Here is a 24,439-nt window from a genome sequence, read left to right on the forward strand (position 1 = left end):
TAAACCACAAGGTTTTTTGCCTATTGGTGAATCCCCTCCAAAGCTACATGTGTGGATTAGGAGAGCCTCCGGAACAGAATGGCATATAGTATGGAGGTCTGCATTAGGTGGGCAGAGGAGAGGTGGAGGGACTGTTAAAAATTGAATGCCCTAACTTGCATGAATGAAAACACTAAGGAAAAATCACCACTAGATACAACCCTTGGGTTTCCAGTTTAGGCTACAGGGGATTGTAACAAAACCACTTGTTGGAAACAGTTATTAAATATGTTATGGGTTTGAATGAGTAAATGAATTGCCTGGGAGTATGAGTGTTTTAAGACTGCCAGTTGTGAGGGAGGGTGAGTGAAAGTTCTAAGGGCGGGCTGAATAAAAGACTGTTGGTTTTGACACTTGGGAGTTTTGTTGTTGGGATTTGGAGGGGAAGGAGGGAGGTTGTGTTGTGGGAGTGAGCTGGGTGGAAAAGGGTGGATTACATATTAGCTAGAGAGGCATAGGACAGGTGGGGAAGATAGGGACTATACATCAATATGCCATTTAACATCTTATATTTTAATAAAGTTATTTTGTTCACTTAAATTCCTGCATGTCTGCCTGGTCATGTGGGCTACCATATCAAGGTCCTATTCAGTTCCTGTACCTACATCCTATTATGCTAACAAGGCACACCAGTGGTCACTTGTTGTGAGGGACAAAAGCTGAAGCTTGTGTTGCACAGAGCTTATCTAACCCAGTCTGAGGCAAGCGTCCCACTGGGTTGGGATTTCCTGAACCAACCATGGGGTGTCAGGAGGGATAATCCCTGAAGGACACAGGCTAGACAGTAGCAGATTCACCATCCTCTCTCCATGGTTAGCAAAATACATAGCTGATTTCACTCTGCTTTCAATGTTTTTAATTATATTGATACATCATTAAAATACATACATTAAAATATACGTTTTCCATTTATTACATGCATCAAAACTGAAATAAAGGAATTTTTTTTTTAATTGCTCATTTTCTTTAGGATAAGAAAAATCAGCTAGTAGCAACCCAGGTTGAAGTCTACAAATTCCAAAGTCATTTTGAATAGCCCACCATTTAAACAAATGACACCTTTTGGACTGCAGCTGTTGGTTTAAAAAAAACCCACACATTTTTTGTTAAAAAAACAAAACAACTAGTAGGCTTGGGCAGTCTGAAATGTACTGATATAAAAACTGGGTTTTTATTGAAGTAATCCAAGTGCAGTGTGGTAAGGAATGTTTCTGAGGTTTCTTATGTCAAGAGCTGGAAGGCTCTCTCCTTTTCAATTGAATCCAAATGCCTTGACTTGGACGAAGAATCAGCTCTCCTACAGGGCCAAGTTGATCACGCTTCTGCACACTTTCAACACGAAAGTGTCGCAGGATGGTGGCAAGAACAGTCTTTTCTTCCATCTGTGCAAAGCGCTGACCTGCACAGGAGTTTGAAAGCAATGACAGATACAGTTAGCCACAGCAAAAAGAATTATTTATTATTCAGTGTGAGCCACATGACACGGAGGTCAAGTTCTCAGATTCATCTCAGTTTGCTATAATTTTACAGGCAAAAACCACCAAACAAATGGAGGTGGGGGAAGAATGACCGCCATTGGAAGAAGAAAGTAGAAAACTGGAAGGGATGAATTGACTGACTGGGTTGTATCCAACTAAGTTTTACTCAGAGTAGACCCACTGAATTTAATGGCTCTTAGTCATGTCTATTATTTTCAGTGGGTCTACTCTGAGTGTGACTAGCATCAGGTAGACCAAATAAGATTTCACATACTTTCAGCTTTGCTACTAGACAAAAATCCCCTTTAGACATTCCCTGCTATTGACTGATTAGCCCCTTTTTCCTTTCTAGAGCAATGCAGGGAGGGAGAAGGTGGAAGGCCTCACCAGGGCAGTGGTAGGGCCAGCCAAGCCAGAGGAGTCAAGTGTCAGAACCAGGAGGATGCCAATGTGCCATCCCCTCACACCCACCTGAGGCAATTACCTCAGTTTGCCTAATGGTAGGGCTAGTCCTGACACAGCAAGTATGCATTTGTAGGCCTTGCTCTAAGTACCATAACAAAACTTTCTTTTTATCAATTTTTAAAATATTAAATTTAATAAACAAGAAAAAGAAAGGTTTTTAAAAAGGGACAGGGACAAAAACAACAACAAAATTCCACCAGCTCACATTAAGAATACAATAACCATCAGCACTTTCATCTGAAATTAAAAATATATGTCAATGTAAGCCCTGCAGATGTCCAAATAGGCATCCACACAAGATTGGCATTTATAGAAAATATGTGCAAATGTAACAAGGGTGGCAAGGTCCTCAGACCATTGTGTAATAGATGGTGGGTGGTTATCCTTCCAGGCTTGTAGTATAGGTCTCACAAAATCCACTTTTGTTGTCCTGCTATTAAACCCAATACTACAGGAACATAAGTTAAAAGTACATGAACATCTGCAAATATCAAAGTTTGTCAGTACAAAATTGATACAGACAACAACTTCAGACCAACAAGAAAGTATCTCTGGACACGCTCACATCATATACCTCAATGAGGCATTTTCAGAATTACACCTCCAGCATCTTCCTGTAAAGACGTTGTGGAGTCCAATATATCCAAAACATTCATTTTTGCTAGATCAATTTCAAATCAAGAGAAATGTTTTTCTTCGGAAAGGTTTTACTAAGTCATAGTAACACATAGCACTTTGGAGTTTTGAAGAGATACAGATCTTTGTCTCTCATACATACCAATACAGTTCCTGGGCCCAGCAGAGAAAGGCACATATGCATATGGGTGCCGCCCAGCTGCATTCTCTGGGAAAAATCGCTCAGGTCTGAATTCCTCTGGCTCTGGGAAGACATCAGGTTCTCTATGCACAGCATAAGGCACAATTATGGCATTAATCCCTTTTGGTATCTTAAATCCTCCTGTCAAAAAAGAATGAATATTCATGAGAGCTGTTTCTTACAAGACCATCCCCACTAGTGCTGAACTTATGCCCATAGTGCAGCAATGCATGCAGCCCACCTGGATTACTTACTGATATAGCATTCCTCACTCAGAGTGCGGGCTAAAAGTGGAACAGAAGGGAAAAGACGAAGAGCTTCTTTAATAACACAATCCAGATACCGTAGTTCCTTCAAATCATCCATTGTGATGTGACGATCTGAGTCCCCTGATAAGACAACAAGCAGCGTGAGAGAAACATACATTACTTAGAACCTGCAAAACATGCATCCTAACCTTAAAGATCTATTTTACACTGTGATGGAGCAGGGGACATTTTTCAGTCTAGTCCAATTACTGTCATAATTCATTTTTCTGTTTAAGCTTGGCATGTTAGTGTGCCTGGATAGAAGTTTTAAGTCAACGTGCCTTCCTACACCAAAGGTTATGATAAAGTCATACACTGGCTAATCAGTTCATCAGTGCTTCCTTTTCACTGGCAGAAGATCTGACCACACTGGAGTTGCGAAAAGTTGGATTTCAATCTCCTGAAGGGCTTTTTGTCAGCAGAAGGAGTTGTCAGCTACTAAGGCTACTATAGCACAGGGCTTCCAAGCACTCACAGCCTACTTAGCCAGCAAAAAAAAAAAGTGTTATTTTTTGTTGTTTGTTTTCAGTATGGGACTAACTGCAATCCTTTTATAGGTGCTCCCTCTTAAGAAAGCTGAATCAGTGGATGGTCATTATTGAGTGAAAGGATGGGATGCTATGAACCACTGATTGTTTTTACGATCACCTGGGAATGTCACCTGGGAGCCTTTGATGATTATGCAAAGCCAGTAAAAGGCTCCACCTACAGAGTTTCTTATTTAAAGGTTTCCTGTTAGCACAGGGGTGGGGAAGCTGTGGCTGTCCAAAAGTTGCTGGACTACATCTCTCATCATTCCTCACCATTCTGTCTGGGGCTGATGGGAGTTAGGAGTCCAAGAATGTCTGGAGGACCACAGGTCCCCCACTACTGTGTTAGAGCAGGTCTGGAGAAATGGATCTGGCCAGACCCTTAATCCTCCCCCTCCCTCCCCCTCAGTGGGACCACTTGCCTTCCAAAATTCACAAGGGCCTGCTGTAACCACCGAGCAGTGGTTACAGCAAGCCCCTTTGAAGTCTGTTTATAGGTGCGGTTCGAATTCAAACCACATCTGCAAACAGACATTTTTCCTCTGCAGAAAATGTTGTTCAGCTGATTGGCACTGGCAGAGAACCCCCTTGGTTCCCAATAGGGACTTAGCACAGCCAATCACAGTGGTCATTCTCACTTCAAGCTCCCAATTGTTCCTTTGTAGTAACAACCTTAGCTGCTCCACCCCCAAAGTCACATACTATATCAGATGTGGAGTAGGTGAGCGTGATTTGGGGAAAACAGCCTTGTGGGCCAAACTGAGACCAACTCTCAGCATAATGAGGCACACGGGCCAGAGGTTTCCCATCTCTGTGTTAGAGGAACTAGGTCATAAATGTGCCCTTACAAAGAAATACATGGGCATACTATACTTGTCCAATGTTGGCCTGGAGAAAAGGAAAAATTACCAAAAACTTCATCCAGTTCACTGTGAACTTTTCTCTGGGCTTCTGGATGACTTGCAAGCAAGTAAATAGCCCAGTTCATCGCAGCAGCAGTGGTATCATGACCCTAGGAGGAGATAATTAAAAGTGAATATTTTAATCACAAAAATTAGGATTCTCAGCCACTATAATGCCAGCCTATTCCTGGGCCTGAACAGGAAATATTTCAAATCTTCCGGTACCAGCATTGTTTTTTGTTAGAGCAAATCCAAAATTCAAAGGAACCATCCTCATATGCAAGAGTGAATATTTCAAAATGTTAAACTTGTTGGGAAGACCAGGTGCCTAGAATTCTTCCAGCCCTGATCACTTCCCATGTGTTGAAGGCAAAATGACACTCCTGAGTCACTCCCATATCTAAAAATACTTTGTTAGTATGGTTACTGGTGGAGGCTAACTGTCTGCTCGAGCGTGGGCAGCTCGGCTGGGGAACAGCAGGTTGACAAGGCGGTGCCGTGGGCGAGGGGCACATGTCTAATGGGGCAGTCTCTGATAGTTCAGATTGCGCTCCAGCAGGAAGTCCAGGGGACTGGGCGCGCTATGAACTCTCCTCGCTGCTTGGCCCCTCTCTCAGTTCATTGCCCCAGTCCTCAAAGTCGGTATCACCCTCGTCAATGCTTCCCCTCCCAACCTGGGTCACAACATTTTCTCAGCTTAAACCACAAGATTGTTGTAAGGATAAAATGAGTTAACCATATATCATCATGAGCTCCTTCACCTCCATAGTTCTGAAAGAGCTCTGGAATTTGCTTCCACAAGAGGTGGTGATGACCACCAACTTGGATGTCTTTAAAAATAGGTCAGAGAAATTCATGAAAGATATGGCTACAATCCATGATGGCGGTGTTCTACCTCCACTGTCAGAGGCACAGTATGCTTCTGAATATCAGTTGATAGGAATCCCAAGTGAGGAGAATGCTGTTGCACTCAGGTTTTGTTTACCGTCCTCCCACATGCATCCAGTTGGTCACTGTGAGGAATGAATGCGGGAGTAGATGACCTTTGGCCTGATCCAGCAGGGCTCCACTTATGTCTTATATTCTTGCCTGCGCACACTTTGGATCTTCATCAGAGGTCCTTCTCCTGGTTCCCCCACCCTCTCAGGAGTGGTGAATAGCTACCATGAAGCATTCCAGCTGTGGAATACCCTTCCCAGAGAGGCTCATCTTGCCCTTTCATTATGGTCTTCCCAGCACCAGGTGAAGACTTGTTTTATTTTAGCTCTCCTGCATCAATGATTGTTAGTTTTTGCTTTCCTGCATCAGTGGTCTGCTGGTGGTGGTTTCATCTACTTTAGCTGGATGTGTGGCTGATCTAAGTTTGTCTATTTTTAGTCAATGTTTGGGAGAGAATTATAGCAAGATTTCATTGTTAACTGCCCAGAGGAGGTTGTGATTGGGCAGTATAGAAATATTGATAATAAAAAAAGTAAATAAATACTGGGGAAAGAGCCCTTTCACTGGTGGTGTCCTGGGTTTGGAATACTCTCCCTAGAGAGGCTCACTTCTGAAGCCAGGAAAATACTTATTTCTTATTTTCCCAAGCTTTTCAACATTTTAACTTTTGTGAATCCATTTTGTTTGGATGCCATTTTTTATAGAGTTACTCTTTTCAGCTTATTTTAATGCGTTTGTCATTTGGTGGCAGTAACCGATATACCTTAAATGGTCAAGTCCACTGGTTAACAATTAGCTTGTTGTAACCCTTTAAATCAGGAGTGGAGAATATTTTTCAGCTCAAGTTCCACATTCTCTTCTGAGCAACCTTCTAGGGGTCACACACCGGTGGTGGGCAGGGCCAGAGGCAAAATAGGCAGGAAAATGAAAGTGAATTTCACCTTGGTACAGTTGGCTAGTTTCCACACATAGGAAAATAGGAAGCTGCCTTATACTGAGTCAGACCATTAGCTCAGTATTGTTGGCACTGACTGGCAGCGGCTCTGCAGGGATTCAGACAGGAAGTCTCTCCCAGCCCTACCTGGAGATGCCAGGGATCTTTGTATGCAAAGCGCATGCTCTACCACTGAGTCACAGCCCTTCCACACACCTAAACACTCCTCTCTATGCTCCACCCATGCAAGCAAGAAGCATTCAGGCCAGGAAAACACCCAAGGATGGTGCAAAGCAAGGACAATGTGGAGTGTGGCCTGGGCCTGAGGTTTCCATTGTGGGTATCAGGTTGCAACCTTAACCACCATGCTACTCCGGCACTCTGTATTGTAAATTCTATACCTCAAACATGAAAGTATCCACTTCCTCTCGAATGTCCAGGTAGCTCAACTTGTTCCCATCATCATCAATGGCATTCAGAAGCATATCAAGGAAAGCTCTCCTGATTTTGCCTTTACTTTGCTCTCCATTGCTGGCAACATCGCTTTTATGCTGCTCCCGGCTTTTTAGTTCACGAGCTTTTTCTGCAATAACCTTAGATATTAAAAACAAAAACGCCATTCATATATCAGGTTGCACAATCCATTGGGTGCTCCCTGCAGTGCTATATAAAATGATTAACTATATCTAGCGTACCCTGGACCTAGCAATATGCAATGCACTGACAAGCAGGGAAGAAATATTATCACTGGCACTCAACTTGTCTAAACGGTACAATTCCGCGAACACTCTCATGGACATGGGGGCTTACTTCTAAGTAAACACACATAGGACCAGGCTACAAAGCATTTAAGGCTGTATATACATCAGACAGTTAAAGCACATTTAAAACACATGAACTTGCCCCAGAGAATCCTGGGAATTGTAGTTAAGGGTGCTGGGAATTGGGGCTTGTACGGCATTCAGGCAAACACACTTACAAGCCTTTTTCAGACCTTTGCCCTAAACATGCAAAGGCCATGACTGGAGAGGACACACCCCGCAATGTTGGGGGTGACGTCAACATACACAGCCCTGTCCCTCGGCTGACTTTTGCCCTCACTTGTTCAGGATGAATGCCTGAAGCAGGCCTATGAGCCTGGGAGAGCCACAATTGTGCCTGCTAGTGGAATACGGTTTGGTGGCTTTGCCTATGCAACATGATGCGAAAGGGAAAATGCAGCAGCTCACAGAATCAGTAAAGCTGTGAAGGATCTTCAGACTCCTGTAATGTTCTCTTCCTTCTTGGAACATAAGGTACAAAAGGTCGGGCCACAGCCAGGGAGACTTCTGTCTATGATGAACCAGATCACTCATCCTAAGGAAACAAGCGACAATGCTGTATTATCTTTCTAGGAAAGCATTGTAAAGCACAGCAATGAGCCCGAGTGTCTTGTCGCTAGGCTGAGCAAAACAGAGTGTCATGCAAAGAGGCCAAGAAAAATGGCTTGCATGCAAAACAGGGAGGCATAACCCCAGCTCACTACATGCAGCTGGGGCAGCACCCCGACCCTCCACTGCACAAATCATCTCCAGAGTGAACTGGGCTTCCACAAAAGCATTCAACCCACACAGAGGCCCAGTTTGTGCAATCTGCCTCAAAAAAAGGGGTGGGGAGGAGATCCCACAAACCGAGCCTCTATGAACTTCATCATGCTGATAGCCAAGTGCAGACTGAAGGCTATCTGCATCACGGAAGGGAAAACAGCCTTTTCTCCATGTAAAAGGAATTGCTGAGCAAGGCTCTGCTGCAGGGGTGGAGAAGCTATAGCACTTCAGATGTTGCTGGACTCCCACTCCCATAATCCCATAATCTTCATCTCTGCTTCGCTGGGACAGATTGTGACCTTTACACTTACCTATAGACAGCTCTGACATACTCTGAATCCTTATGGTCCTGGGCTCCTATGTTTTTGCCCATTGCTGTTTCTATCAACAGGAGAAAGAGAAATCAAAAAAAGCCTTCATCAACGAAACATGGTTTACATGATTAACTACCATCTACAGCTAGATCTATTTGGTTTTCTTAAAGTAAAAGGAAACTTCCTTTTTCGTAATTTTCTTTTGCTAACCAATTCATAAATATTGAATTGCATTCTATAAAGTGTATTTATAATTCTCTTACTCTTTTTCTCAATGTATTGAGGAAATAATGTTATTCTTTTACCAGAGCTTGGAAAAGTTACTTTTTTGAACTACAACTCCCATCAGCCCCAACCAGCATGGCCACTGGATTGGACTGATGGGAGTTGTAGTTCAAAAAAGTAACGTTTCCAAGCTCTGTCTTTTACATATATATATCCTCAGTGATCCTGGGCTACGGTTGTTGTTTCGGTTTAACGTTTGTTCGGTTTTTCTTTTTGTTCTGTATATTATATATTCAATAAAATTATTTAAAAGAAAAGCCCTTCATCTACAAACCAATAATGAATAAAAGGAACCCAGGGAGCTGCCTTCTGTTGACTGAGACCATTGGCCCATCTAGCCCAAGGTTGTCTACAATGAACTCCAATGGTTTCCCAGGCTTCAGAGACAGGCCTTTCCCAGCCTTATCTGGAGGTGCCAGGGACTGAACCTGGAATCTGCTATGTACAAAGCATGACCTTTGCCACTGAGCTATATGGTCACTTTGTAGTCGACGGCATCCTGTCCCTATAATGCACAATCATTGCAGCCAATCTCTCTTGGGATTCCCCCTCCCTTCCCCCCCCCACATGTACGTTTGTGTCTCAACCCTCCTCCATATTGAGATGGACTACAAATTGACACTGATTCCAACTGATTGGACAATTGGACAATTATTCATTTTCCTTCACTATCAGCGTAGATTTCTCCACCATGGATGGTTGAGTCAGCATTTAAGCGAATAGCAAGCTGTTAACATTATTTTAAAAATGGAATGTACCCAATTTACATAGCAAAACGTAATGATATTGTTAACAAGGCAAACAATTCTTTGGATCACACACACAGAAATCTTTCTTCTAGCAAACAAGCATGAATTTTTTAACCTCAACTTATTGCAACACCTTTATAGAAACCACTGGACTTACCACAGATTATATCAAGGGCACACAGTGTGATGTATGAAAAACAATCAAATGTCTCCTTGTCCACATGCTTTTCAAGTTTCTGAACAAGGATACTGGCTTGTTCATTCATCACTTCAAGGAAATCTGCTAATATGGCGAAATGGAAGGTAGGTGTTAACATTTTTCTTCGGGACCGCCATTTGCCTCCAGTGCTGCAAAACAAAGACTTAAACATTATCTCTCTCTACACAACCAGATCTCAAACAAAATGCATTTAATGCCTACCAGCAGGCCCTGCAACAAAATATTGCCGCACACAGTGCTCCTATTCACATTTACAGCCATTGCATTTCCCTCTATCTTTTCATTTTTTTTCTCTTAACAGTTGGTCGGCATCCCACAGTAACTGAGCATAGTCAGTCCTCGCTGGGCTGTTTTTGTTGGGTTTTTTCCCTTCCCCTCACAAAAAAAGATTTTTGGTCTGGCAAACTTTAGGGTTCCCCTGAACTTGCTGATGCCTCTCTCATTTAGGCTACATAAAAGGTGCTGTTTTGACTGCATAAGGACCAGCATTTGGTGAACTGAGACCACTAGCATGAGAGATGATTATGTCCCTACATTAAAACACTTCTCAAAACTCCAAGTCATGGATCTCAACACTAATTCTGGATTAGTCACCAATGAGGGGTCACTCCCTAAGGCTTTTTCTTCCTTCTCTCTATCCCTTTCTGCTTCAGTTACCAGCCCAGAGCTTCCAGTTCACAATCTCAATATCATGACTTCTACTTCCAGATTCAATGCACAATCCTCAGCTTTACTACTTTGGGAAGCATATCCTGTCAAAACTTCCATTTCAAGGTAGCAAGACTGCCTATATCTCAGCTACAGGCATTTTTATGTACAAAAGATAGCCTCAAATTATCTACCCCTTCAGTACGCATGCAGATTCTCCAGACTAGTTTTATGTTCCTTAATATCAGGGTGGGAAACCTCTGGCCAACATGGGTCCCAATTTAGCCCATGAGGCCATTTCCCCCAAACCATGGCCACCTGCCCCATACTTGATGCCATATGAAATATCCAGTGTTGGGCAGGTAGAGACACAGATACCAAAAAACAATCAAGAGCGTGAAAATCAGTATTGATCACCTGGTTGGAAAGGATTTCAAGCCTTCTATAATCAGCTGCACTACAGAATTCGCAGTGGGAAACTTCATCGAGCAGCTTACCTCTGCCGAAAGCAGGGCTTAAAGTCAGCACCAATCAGCTTTTCAATACTTTTTTCTTGATCAAAAAATAAAGGATGTGCAGATAGTGAACAGGGGGCAAATGGAGCAGGACTGTACCCACTGGCCCCACCTCCAAAGTCCACATCTGAGAGGGGTCTCCTAGGTGTAGTAAATGCAGCTGAATGCATGGAGGGTCTCTTTTCACACATTCAGTAAAACGCACAGAGGTCGGGATGTCCCCAGTGGGATGTCCGGCATGTGGCCTAGGGTCTCAGTCCAACGTCCTCCTTCGTTATTCGGGGGGGGGGCTTGCAAACATGACTAATAACTCAACCAGCTCTGGACACTCCAGCTAGACTGTGTTTCAACAGGTATGGCCAAAGGATACACTGCCCAACCACCTTTGAGTTCCGCCTTACCTGGTTAGAAGTCCTGTGCCTAGCCAGGGTTGAAGAAACTTGTAGGAACTGGATTTGGTAATATGCTTAGAGCTACTCAAAACAACCTGCCAACAGAAGAGAACAAAACATAATACCTTGAGAATTGGCCTTTCTATGCTATCTGTTATTCCGCCTTCAAAGCCTTCTACCTAAATGTATCGTATTTGAGTTCAAAACGATGACTTTAGCAGATTTGACAATCGATACTCCCCAGTGGTTAGCAAGGCAGTCAACAGGCACCTTTGCTCTCTCTTTAGATTCCTGCAGGGCTTGATTCTGCCCCAAGGTATGCCAAATTCTGATACCATAAACTAAATAGTGCACTCTGTAGAGGGTATGCAAATCAAATTAAATATTGCACAATTTATTCTGTGGGGTGTTATTATTGTTTTAGTATTGCTCTTAGCTGAGTTTCTTGCTTCTCCTGAGAACTGGTAAGACCTATACAGCACCTTGAAGCCCTACACTCTGACCATGGCAAATCTTATCCAGCAAAGCTCTGTTCGCAATCTGCCAATACTAACACATGGAATAAAGGGAAGAGAGAAGCAGGACAATGCCCACTGAGCCCACCTCTTGATTCCCCATACATTTCTTACACACAGAATAAGAACACAAGGAGAGGGCCTATGAGCACACAGCTCATTCACACATAGGCTGTGTTCAGAAGACTAAAATCAATGTACAGAGGTCAAAAGGACAAGGCCTGCAGGTGCAATCAAGTCCCTTCGCACTTACCCCTCCACTCAAGCACTGATTTCCCCATGTGTGTCACATGAATCAACTAAGATCAACTTAGTAGGCTTCTAATATTCATCAGAGATTGCTTGTGCATTTTCAAATGGTTCTCTATAACCAAGTTTTTATTTTTAAAGCAAAGCAGCAGAAGCAGCTGAGATGATCAGGAAGGTGAATGTTGCAGACAAGACCACACTGGGCAATTTTTCTTGGTTCCTGCAGCATTACACGCACATTCTCCAAGTGTGAGGCTGGCCTGCATAGGGAGATGCAGGTAATAGCACAGCCTCTCTCCAGCCTAATTGTTGAGTGTTTCTTTCACTATGTCAATTCTGTCCTTACCCCCACAGCCCACCCTCAGACAGCTTTGTAAGGTTAATAGCCTGTGCTATTAGTTCATAACCAAAGGAGGCTGATCGCTAGCCTGCCTGGGAGTCCTTCCATCTGACCTGGAGGACCTGCTTTGGAACTAAGGTGGCCATATGCAAAAGAGGACAGGTCTCCTACAAGTTTAATAGGTATGTAGGAGAGGGAATTTTACAAGAGCTGGAGCCCTGCTTGCCCTCTTTTGAATCTGGCCATCCACATGAATGCAAGCGCCTGCAAACTAGTCTTGAAGTAATCATTATACACGTATGGGAGTGTGTGATGTTCCTGCTTATAGTGTAAATATGGTAAGTGCTGTTTATATAGAAGACATATGGTAAGTGGAGTGAAAGAGGAGGGGGGAGTACATGAGCAGTAGAATGCCGGATGATTGGCTGAGCGTTTGAATGGCTGGGAGTATAAATGGAAGAATGACAGTTGAATCTGGGTGGATGTTGGGAGTGTGGAGAAAGAGGTGTTTGAGGGTGGAGGTCAGGAGTGTGGAGAAAGAGGAAGTTGGAGTTCTGATTAATAATAAGTCAAGGACAAAACAGGAATAGATGAAACCATACGCTTGTGAAACATTCTAAAACTAATCTTGTTATTTCTGATATTTAATAAATACTTATTTGGTTTACCAAAGGCCTGATCCTTGGCTGGGGGATATACAGACCAGAAGGGAGGGCAAGGTAATTACCAAGGCTGAACAGAAGCAGTATCTAATGGTGGCAGCGGTGAAGGGAGGAATAATAACAATTCAAGTATCCAGAGCAACCCAGAGTTGTATGCGTTATCTATAAAGATACAAGGGGGTTGGGAACAGCATAAGCATGCAGTCACAAAAGTAACCAGCTAGAGAGAGACTCAGGCAAAGTCTCTGGGAGTATTGGTTATAGGACGTGACTGGTGGTGCTGCCTAGCAGGGGGATCTAGTGAGATCTGTGCTACAGTGGAGTGAGAAACCATATAAAGGACGGTCCGGACTGGTGGTATCCCTGGTGGTGCCTAGTGAAAGGCAGTAGCCACAAGCAGGTGGGAACCTGACAGGGAGAACCAAGGAAGGACGTCACAGAGTGCAATAGCATTGCCAGATCTCTGGCTTTCACCTGGATACTCTGGTTTTGGGGGTCTTCTCCAGGTCACCTCAATCTATAGGTTTCTGGTCATTTGAGGGGACAAGGCAACAGGCCCAAATCTTCCTCCTCACCTCCCCGATCAAATGCAGCCGGCTCCGAATCCACTTCCTGTGTCACATGTTTTGTTTCTGTTATTTGGCCTGATTGCAGGTTTTGCCAGCATTCACCATATGCCCAGAGACACATGTTAACAAATTCTTCCAAGCTACACAGGAAGTGGATTTGATTGTGAAAGACCAGCCCAAACTGTGTTTGCATTTTTACAAATTTGTAGGCCAGTACAATATCTCAGAGAGGAGGTCTGGTCTCCCACTCCCCTGGCACATTCCCTATAGCTGCTTTTTAGAGTTTGGTAGCTATAGATATGCTCTTGAACCATGAGGTTTTTTATTATAGAATTTCATCACATATTCCAGAACTCGGATTACGGGGCTGGTTTGGAATCTCAAGGAATCAAGAAGCCATAGCCCCTCCTCCCACCCATTCACTCCCAGCTGCTGCTGCTGCTGTCTACCTCCCTCATCTGTTGCAGCAAGGCTGCCAGCTATGCTTTACAGATGGGGATGGGGGAACAGATGATGGGACTGGAGGAACAAATGTGGCAGCTCTTCTCTTGCTGCACTGCATGATTTAAAGTGGAAGTGGAGAAGCTCCAACTCCCATCAGCCCCAGCTAGCATGGCCTATAGTCAGCGGTGATGTGAGCTGGGATCCAACATCAAGGGGACCATCTGCTTTAAAGCTCTTTGTCCAGTATAAGTGGCAGCAATCTTATACTGAGTCCGTTAATGTGACTGGTGGATGTTATTTTGATTACTTTAGCTATACACAGTAATTTGCAATAAAACAGTTGCCGAAAAAACCCTCCACTGGCTTTTTTTAATGGAAAATGCATATCACTTTAATAGCATTTGCTTGGGGGGAGAAACATATGTACACAGATGATAGAAAGCACTCAGTTAAGGTTTAGAAACTAGTGGATTATTAACACAACATCTGCATTCAACGTAACCCTTATGCTGATTATGCAAAGGTTTTTGAGAGTCCAAGCATTGGAAAAACAATTTCTCTCTCTTGTAGCTTCAGATAACAGAAGAGTCAGCAGGACCCAAAATTTGACCCAGCAACCTTATCTATGTTTATTAAGAATAAAGTCCTGGTGGCTTCCACAGAACTTACTCCCAGGTAAACATGCAGAGGATTGTAGCCTTTAAAAATATAATCCCATATGAATCTATTCAAAAATAAGGTCCACTGAGTCTAATGGAGCTAACTCCTAGGTAAGTGTGCCTTAGGCTGCAATCCAATACACACCTACTTGTGAGTCCCATTGAACCCAATGGAGCTTACTTCTGAGTAATCATGTATTGGATTACAGCCTTAGTTTGCAATCCTAAACACACACTACAAAGAAAGCCCCATTAAACACAATGGAACTTATTTCTGAATAATTTTAATTTTCTTTACTTGGTTGAAAATGAACTTCATTAGGATACAGTTGAGCAAGATGTACCTACAGCTTAAGGTTCCCAGGTTCAATCCCTGATCCTGATCCTGATCCTGTATCTTTAGGAGAAGAGAAAGTCAGCCAAGTGCAGGTGTTCTTGCAACCCTGTAACAGGAAAAGCCACAAGGTGGAATCCTCCCTCCCCCCTGCACAACTTTTAAAGATACAAAAGACCTCTTGGAGGCTGGGCCTGGCAACCAAGAGGTCTTTTGCATCTTTAAAAGTTGTGCAGGGGAGAGGGAGAATTCCACCTTGTGCTTTTTCCCATTACAGGGTTGCACTTGGCTGACTTTCTCTTCTCCTAAAGATACAGGATCAGTCTCAGGGACTGAACCTGGCAACCCTACTACAGCTCTATCTATCCCCAGTTTGATGTCTGTTCAGATTATCCTAAAGCTGCAATCCAATACACACTTACCTGGGAGTAAGCCCCATTGAACCCAATAGAGCTTACTTCTGAGTAGGCATCTACTGGATTAAACCTAGGTCAGCAGATGAATCTCAACACCCTTTTCCTATTTCCTCTCTCTCCCTGCAGTAACAAAGGCATGCATATGCCAAATCTAGTACTTACTTGGCAAAAGTTTTTCATGGCATAAAAATGACAGTCAGCCTAGAACAGGCCTACATAACTTGTGTTGGGTTCATTTGGTTTTATAACCAGGGGATGACCAAGTCTGTCTTAGAATGTTAACAGTTGTTAAGTTATCTTCTCAACTGAAAGGACAGCTAACTGAATTCTCATTCAGATTACTTTTTTTAAAAAAGGTTACATGTTATCCATCCAAATGGCCTGGAAGGCATACAGTTTATTTGAATGAGATAGATGGAAGTGGTATTTGCATAAGGTTATTATGACACAGGACTATAGAGGTTCATTGCCCACGTGTATGTTCTTTGTCCAAATTTCCAAAAAAAAGCTTTCACATAGTTTCCAGACAATCCCCAGAGTCAGATCTTAGAGCCAAATTACACTTGATGCTAAATTTATTAAATGCAGGTTTTAAGCATTATTATATTATTATGATGGTGTTAATTTATTACCTGCCCCTCACCTTGAGGTCCCTAAAAAGCTTACAACAGTTTAAAATATCCCATTAAAAACAACTTAAACTCAGGACACGTCAAAATCACAACATCACAAAAAATAAGGTAGGATCTAAAAACATACATCTCAGGTATCAAAGGCCAGGGTAAAGAGGTGCATTTTCAGCATTCACCAAGAACGGTACAGTAAAGTTGCCAAATGCACCTCGGTGGAGAGGGAGTTCCAAAACTTAGGGGTCGCCAGGGAGAATGCCCCCTCCCAGGCCACCCCTTGGGCTTCTGAGGGTGGTGGAACTACCAAGAAGGCCCCCTCTGCTGATCTTAAGATCCGAGAGGGTCTGTAGGGAAGGGGGCAGTCTTTCAGATATTTGGGCCCTTCATTTAGGGCTTTAAACACTACTGTGAGCATCTTGAATTGAGCCCAGAAACGAAATGTCAACCAATGCAACTGTTTTAAAACAGGGGTTATATGAGATCTAAATGGAACCCCAGCCTGTAATCTGGTCACTGCATTTTGAACCAATTAAAGTTTCCAAGTCATCTTCAAGGGCAGCCCAGGTAGAGCACACTGCAATAATCCAATCTGGAAGTTACCAGAGCATGGAGTATAGTGGCCAAGTCATCTCTGTCCAAAAGGGGCTAAAGCTGGTGAACCAGTCAGAGCTAGAAAAAGGCGCTCCTAGCTACTGATGCCACCTGAGCCTCCAGTGACAATGTTAGATCCAGGAGTATCCCAAGCTGCAGATCTGCTTCTTCCAGGGGAGTCCAACCCTATCCGGAACAGGCTGTCTCTCCATCTCTCGGACATGAGAACCTGGGACATGTAACACCTCTGTCTTTTCAGGATTCAGCCTCAATTTACTGGCCCACATCCCACCCATCACCACCTCCTAGCACCGGTTCAACAGCTCAACTGCCTTCCCAATTCAGATGGAACAGAGAGACAGAGTCGGGTGTCGTCTGCATACTGATGACACCTTACTCCAAACCTTTTGATGACCACTCCCAGCAGCTTCATATAGATGTTAAATTGCAAACTGCATTTAAAACAAAAAAACTGCTGTGTGGGTGGCACACAGGGAGGGGGTAGCTGTGGAGGAAAGAGTTAAGCCAGCCCTGCCATAAAGACCAAGAATGAGAGACTCACCTCTACAGTATCTGGATGAATTAAGATCAAATTGGGCTGTGGTCCGAGCCAAAGCTGTACCAGTGGTATATTCCGGAACTTATCAGTGTAATCCATCAACTGCTTAAAGAAAGCTGGAAAAGCATGCATCCAGTTTAAAAAGGAGAAATTCAATGATCTCATAGCTATGCTACTTGTTCTCATGAGAATAGCATGTGAAAATGGAAATGGACTGCCTTCAAGTCGATTCTGAATTATGGCGACCCTACAAATAGGGTTTTCATGGTAAGCAGTATTCAGAGGTGGTTTTACCATTGGCTTCCTCTGAGGCTGAGAGGCAGTGACTGGCCCAAGGTCACCCAGTATACTCTAAGCTAAATCAACAACCACATAGCAGAAGATTTCTCTTCCTAAATCCAGATTGCAGGAGATAGTAAGGGCCTTTTTCCAACATCTTTTCAGATGATGTTTTAATTTATGCATCATGTTCAAGCTTTCCCTGTGACCATTAAAAACTCTTAGAGCATGTATACATTTGCCTGTAACTCATTTTGCCCATACAAATGAGCCACCTTCATGCGCTATCCCATACAAAGGTGCTACATGTGATTAATGGATAGTGGGCACCACTCTGACAGTGCACCTGCTGGCTTGGCGCTGTCCCCCAGCCTCTCCATGTGTTGAGAGAAGGTGTGAAGGCAAAGATGACTTTACTCATGGAGGCCCCAAGCTTCCTATCAAGTGAAGGAGCCAGCCTTACTCTTGATGCATGGGGGACAGAGTATGGAGCCATGGAAACAGATGTTACACTGGAGGATGGCTTTACAGCACAGCCCTGCTATCCTTAATTTCAGTGACAGCTGGTGGTTCCATGTCAGTGGGACAGTGGAATCCGTTCTGAGTTTTAGGCCAAACTTGCAAGTTCAGATTAAAACCTGGAGCAGATTCCACTGCTCCACTGACACTGAACCACCAGTAACAACACCTAACAACACAGAACATTATTCCTTACAATGACATCCTGTATTGGAAATACTTGATGGCACTGGTTAAAATGCTATTGTTAATTAATTCATTCTGTTAAAAAAAAAAAAGTTAGTTTTTAAAAACTTGTTTTAACTTAAAAAAGGTTAGAGGGGAAAAACTAAGACTAAGTTGAATAAGAAATTGCTGTAGTTTCTTGCTGCAATTATGTTTATGGCTTATCTGTGAGATTTTAATTATGCAATTGCATTTTATTGCAACTGCCCTGGGATATATTTGCATGAAGGGCGGTATACAAATGCCATATAATAAACAAACAAATCATTTATTCAAAAGGCATCTGAAAGGTTTGACGTTCAGTTCTCATGGCTCATCTTTCAATAATTTGCTGCTTGCCTATAGCTCTGTGCAGGTGTGAATACAATAAACAGGTAGGGTCGGGTGGTCAATGTGATGCTCATAGGTGCTCATGGGACAGAGGCCTTCCCTGGTACCCACGAGGTCCCCCTCCCCACCCATTCCTCCCAATGAATTTAGGCCTGAATGAAGTATTCTTGGTTTCTTGTGTGTGTGCATGCACGCACATGTGCACTGCCCCAAACAACTCTAGTTTGTGCCCATGGGTCCAAAAAGGTAGGCAGCCCCTGATGCAGAGGGATGAAATTGCGATTCAGTATCTACACCAGACATATGCTCAACACCATAATGGAGAAGGGACCAACTTTTGAGATTATGCCAACGTATCTTAAATAGGGTTCAGGTAGTCTTAACTCTGGTTGGGACATGGAGCTTTAGACTCGGAGATTACTTTAAGTCTACTATTTTAATTCTTTGAGGAACAACCCAGAATTAAAAGCAACTTCAGAGCATTCAGATTACAGCTTTCTACTACAATGTTAGTACGTGTTTTGCATTAGAGTAGTAGTCAACATGTGCCCTCCAGATGTTTGTGGACTACAGCTCTCATATTCCCTGACCATTGGCCATCTGGCTGAAGCTAATGGGATTTGCAGTCCAAAACATCTGGAGGGCACCATGTTGTCTATCCCAGACATTAGAGGATACAAGCTTAAGTATTCACAGGAGACCCAAGACTATTCTGGCTTTGAACAAGGCACCCAGAAAGGTCAGAGGCAGTACCTTGCTTTGTATGACCCCCTCCCCCTTCCAGGTTAAGAAGGTGCCTCATACCCTAAAGCTGGAACACTCTTACTTTTGTCAGGGGTGTCAACTACATTGTTCAATAGTAACACAATAGTAACATGACTTAATCCACCAGGTGAGACTTTTATAATTTTTTATAAATGTATAGTCTAAAAGAGCCACTTCTTGGAGTACTTAGGATACAGGTGGGCAACCTGTAGTGCAGGGGCACACACATACAGCCTCCACCCTTATTTTAGGCATCCCCCAACACCTCCTGATGCTGCCTGATGCGTATGATTGGGAGTTCAAATCTGAGATAGCCATGGTGAAAATTGAAGACGGTAATATTTCCTCCCCCAAAATTAGTGAATCTAGAATACTTTTGCCTCTGGCTCTGCCCATTATTGTCTCTGGTTCTGCCCACTATCAGCATGTGGACCTGGACAGGAAAAAGTTGCAGACTTATGAAATTGTAGACATTTTAAAGTTGAAACTTCACATATATATTTTATGTTCACAAATTATGGGGGGAAAGTGGTAGTAGCTTTATGTTTATAATTAATCTGTCTAAAATGTAGGTACAATTGTTACAGAGATTATTTTTCAGTATTTTAGCTTACAACAATTCCCCCGCCTGAAGTCCCACATCTACTGCTCCCTTTTCTGCTTTCCATTTCAGACAAGTATTTCTACCTAACTCATACTCCCCTGCAAATAGAGCCTTGCCAGACATGGTAACCTGTTGCCCTGGCATTTCCAATTTTATAGCCTGCACAGTGAAGCAGTTCAAAATGACAAAAATACCCCTAGAAATCATGCATTGCTCATTAATTCTGAGCCTCTGAAAAGAAAAAGCTGTTACATTTTGCATGGAGTTGTAAGGATTAAAATGTTCTTTAAAGAAAAAGAGAGGTGTCTCAGATTTGTAATAAGTGAGCGGCAAAAAAAAAAAAGCCTAATACTGTAGGCTGCACATCCTTCAGCCTTGCAAAGGAAATCTTTCAGGAGACTATTAAGTTTTTTTGAGAGTTGGTTAGGAAAACTTTTTAAAAGAATACTTTTTTTAAAATCCTATTGCACCAATTGACCCAACTCCTTGAAGTATTTTCTTTCCTACTCTTCAAGTAACTGCTCCATGCTCTTAACAAACTTTGTTTGGAAACATTTTAATTCTTCTGGGAGATGTTCACTATTGTGAAAACTACAAAGTTTACTTTCAAGTAGGGATCAATTAGACTTGCTCCTTAACCCTGTTCAGGCATTATGCCTGAAGATAGAATTACAACATGAGCAGGGGGCTTGGAGCTATGCATAGCAGCCCCATTCCCAATGTCCCTTTCCCCCCATCCACTCCACTCTGACTTTCCAGAATCGAGTGGAAAGGTTTGAAAGGTTTCTAAGCATGATTAGTTGAATGCACACAGAACCCTGATCATGGAGGGTTCCTGATCATGGGGCGATTTCTAGCATGGAGAAGGCAAATGTGAACTATTGGTCCTGACATCCAAGTTTTGTATATGCAAAGAGGCACTGGTGCCGTAAAGGCAAGAGTTTAGGGTAGGGGTGGGAGACAAATTTGATTCCATTTACATTTAAAGCCAAAATTGTAAGATTTGCACTTTCCGAACCAACTTGAGAACTGAAACACAGCCATCTGTCAAAATTTGCACTTCTCCAAATGTGGCAATGTAGTTCTCCAACTAAGCAACGTTTGCACAAATACAAGTATTAGGGGAAAGTGTGTGCAAAAATGAACATAGTGAAAATAACATACAACATTACATTATGTTAGGAGAAATTGCTTGCAAAAATGTGTACAATAGTCAAAACTACCTACAAAATTGTGTTTTGTAGGAGAAATTCTCACTAAAATGCTAGAGAATTTTCATAAGAATTAAAAAAAAATGCAAACTGCTGCAGAAATGCAGAGCGCCAAATTTAAGATTGGGAAAATGAGAAACTGAGAGGACCGAAACTGACAGATCCTTCCATCCTTAGTTTGGGGCAGCTGTCCAAGGCCCTACTCACCAGGAAAAGCCAGAGGGCTTGCAAATGTTGCAGGGCCAGTTTACTACATGCTGAAATAAGTGAAGTAAGACTACAGAGATGGAAGAACATAAGACTATCAAATCCAGAGCCTGAAATTACCTAACTGCACTACTGTTGATCAATCACATGCCAACTCTGCAACACGCTTAGATCGGAGCTTTTGAGAGTACAAAGGACACTCCAGCAAATAATGGGGCAGATCCTCAACCACCGCTGTTCCACAAATACACAACCGCTGGTCCCATGGCAGCTGAAGGTAACGGCCTGACAGGACTGTGGTCGGCATTGTCTGAAACCTGAGTGCTGTGAAAGCTTGTCTTAAATTTATTGATATGGGGTAGGTCAGGTATCTTGCTTGCAGATGATCCTGTTTAATTTCTCTGTACCACTTGGAGAATTTAGCATTAATAATCGCCAATCTATCTATCCAGAATCAATGCAGGAAAATTGTCTCCCGCAACCTCGCTCTATTGGGCAGATTTGAAGCCTGGGCCGGAATATGATACAATTGATAAAAATGAGAAAGTCTGGATAGCCAGAACTTATCCTTTGAGGCCAGTTCGTAGCAGGATTTCAATATTAGCTTTGCTGGTGCATTTTTTATAGATCCCCAGAAAGTAAGAAGGGCACACTGGACACGAGCTCTGACTGGAGGTAATCCGGTCTCTGCTCAAAGTAGCGTCGCCGGAGTACCAATAGGTAAACGCAAGAGTTTTTTTAGAAAGTTATTTTGGATAGCCTCAAGGTTGGAGAGATAAGAATCCTCCCAGCCCCAGACTGCTGCCCCATACAAGATCTGTGCGAGAACCTTGCACTGAAAAACTTTTAGTGCTGGGGCAATAAGATTGCCACCTGCTGTCCTGTAAAAATTGAGAATCGCTCCGCATGATCTTAATGCGGTAGCTTTGGTAAGTTCAATATGCTTTGAAGATTTGAAAGATTTGCACTACTGCAAAGGTGGTTTGTGTTGTTGCTGCTGCAGTTGTTTTTGATGCAGGTGAACATTAAATCACATGTCGTCATCCGGCATTATGAAACAACTGTCCAAGGAAAGCCCTGCACACTCAGTTCTACTGATTGTAGAAACTGGCTCCAATTGCTCCAAAATAAAGGATAGGTTTTGAAGATTGAAGCCCACAAAGTAACTGACTGCTTGGAGCTCAGGTCAAAGAAGCCTCAAGTGTAGGTTTCACTCCATAGTGGAGATGACAGATAAGGGCACCACTCCATGCTTACAATCAAAGTGCACTTTTGCTTTTAAAGTGTCTGTCAAAAAGCTCTCGGTTATCCAGCCTCAATACTGATAATTAAAAAGAAGAAACTTCCACAGAGGTTATAAACAAGAACACATCTTTTTATTCTGCACACTCGATTCTGTGACTCGATTTCTGATTTTCTAACTCATTCCCAAATTATATAACACATACCAGATCACATTCTTGCAGTCTGCTAATTAATTTGGACAATCAAACACGTGCACACCCATGGCATATTCACGACTGGCTTGGAGTCCACCCTTCATTGCATTGGTACGATGAAGAAAAGCCCTTTCACAAGTATCTCTAACTTTAAGGGGGGGGGGTTATTTGTGCATTTGCAATGCAAAAAGAAGTATCGCTATACCAAAATTACCCCCATTCTGCATACGAGGAACAAATTAAATGTGCCGTGGAACAAGGATCCTTACTGAAATTCAATGGGGAAAAATTAAGAAAAAGAAAAGAGACACCCTCAAACTCTGTCAGGGAAGAGATGACCTTTGGGAGACGCAGGGTGGCTGGTTCCCAATGCTTTCTTGTTGCGCATGCCCTAGGAAACGCCGCTACAATGTGATGCCTCTCAGAAATATAAAATAATTCGTCACGGTGCTCAGATGATTGTTTTCAAACTTTGAGAAATCGGAGCCAATTGCATCTTCTCTTTCTCTGCCCCCCCCCCCAAAAACCTGTTTGCATCCCCACCCCGCCCTGAGTATTAATGCAATGGCGGCTCCTGAAGTGGGGGAAGCGATGTTTGGGCGCAACAGCTGCCCGGACAAGAGGCGATTGCTCGCTTTTGGGGACCTGTCTGCCTTTACCTTCCCCAGTGCGTTCAAAGATCAGAGCGTTGCCCAGAACTGGATACCAGGGAACTACCCTCGGGATGGCCTTCAAGTTCTTCCGTGTCCAAAACTGCTCAAACAGCAAGCAGGAGGCGAAGACGGCCAGCAGCGTGGCGAGCAAAGAGGCCGCTACAGACACCCAGTAGAGGAGCCCCTCGCCCTCCGAGGCCATCTCCAAAAGCCCCACCTCGCTCAACGGCAGCCGAGTGCCGAACAGCCTCCCCGTCGCTTCGTGAAGCGAATTGTTTTACCGCGGAGAGACGCCCCGAGGCAGGGGCAGGCGGAGGCGGAGCGAGGGAGGGCCAGGCCTGCGGGAAGGGAAAAGGTCACGCCTGACAGGAGGAAGGAAGGAAGGACAGAGAGAGGCGGGGTCGCCTCCATCGAGCCCGGGAAAACAGTTCAGACTGCCGGCGGGCGTGGAGGAATTGCAACAGGAGTCCTGAGATGCCTTTTGGGACCCCGTCAGCAGTGGGGGAGTGTCGTGGTAAATGTGGAAGTGCCCCTCCTCATGATAGTCCTCAAACACCCCCAGTAGTGTAGTGGCAAATGCAGAAGTGCAGGGGTCCCTTCATGTTACAGCCACCCCCATTTTTTGCTGCGGGATTGAGAATGAGATCCTTGTTAATGCCTTCTCCCACAACAACAGACATCCCCAGGAGTCAACAAGCATTAAAGAGGAGGCTGGTACTTACTGAGAAGTCTTCTCACCTACTTTCACTCGAATTGGCTCCAATCAGCAAGAAAGAACAAGGAAGCATGTTAAAAGTTTCTTCTCAGTGGCTATACCTCACGCCCTTTTTATGCTGATGGGTTCGTAGGATGCTGGAGACATAGGGACCCTGCTCGGATCCTGCTCCCAAAAAAGTAAGGGGTCCACGACTATATGCAGAACATATCATACGGAAAGCGGGATTGGACCAAGATGAAGGAGGTGGGAAAATTGGAGGGAGAAATATTAATAATTTAAGATATGCAGACAATACCATACTACTAGCAGAAACTAGTGATTTAAAACGAATATTGATGAAAGTTAAAGAGGAAAGCACAAAAGCAGGACTACAGCTGAACGTCAAGAAGACTAACGTAATG

General features: G+C 43.4%; 1 protein-coding gene across 1 annotated transcript; it reads right to left on the reverse strand.

Moving 5' to 3' along the window:
• Window positions 1-878: 878 nt before the first annotated feature.
• On the reverse strand, window positions 879-23,621 carry LOC133364189 (cytochrome P450 4V2). The gene is made up of 11 exons (XM_061584396.1): window positions 23,327-23,621; window positions 17,092-17,204; window positions 11,131-11,216; window positions 9,504-9,694; window positions 8,310-8,379; window positions 7,642-7,768; window positions 6,814-7,005; window positions 4,547-4,649; window positions 3,054-3,188; window positions 2,761-2,940; window positions 879-1,438 (listed from the first exon to the last, which is right to left on the reverse strand). Exons 1-11 carry the CDS (start codon window positions 23,520-23,522, stop codon window positions 1,266-1,268), a joined length of 1,566 nt encoding a protein of 521 aa, XP_061440380.1. The 5' UTR covers window positions 23,523-23,621; the 3' UTR covers window positions 879-1,265.
• Between the last annotated feature and the right edge of the window lie 818 nt (window positions 23,622-24,439).

Source organism: Rhineura floridana, chromosome 9, assembly GCF_030035675.1.
Source record: "Rhineura floridana isolate rRhiFlo1 chromosome 9, rRhiFlo1.hap2, whole genome shotgun sequence".
Taxonomy (NCBI): domain Eukaryota; kingdom Metazoa; phylum Chordata; class Lepidosauria; order Squamata; family Rhineuridae; genus Rhineura; species Rhineura floridana.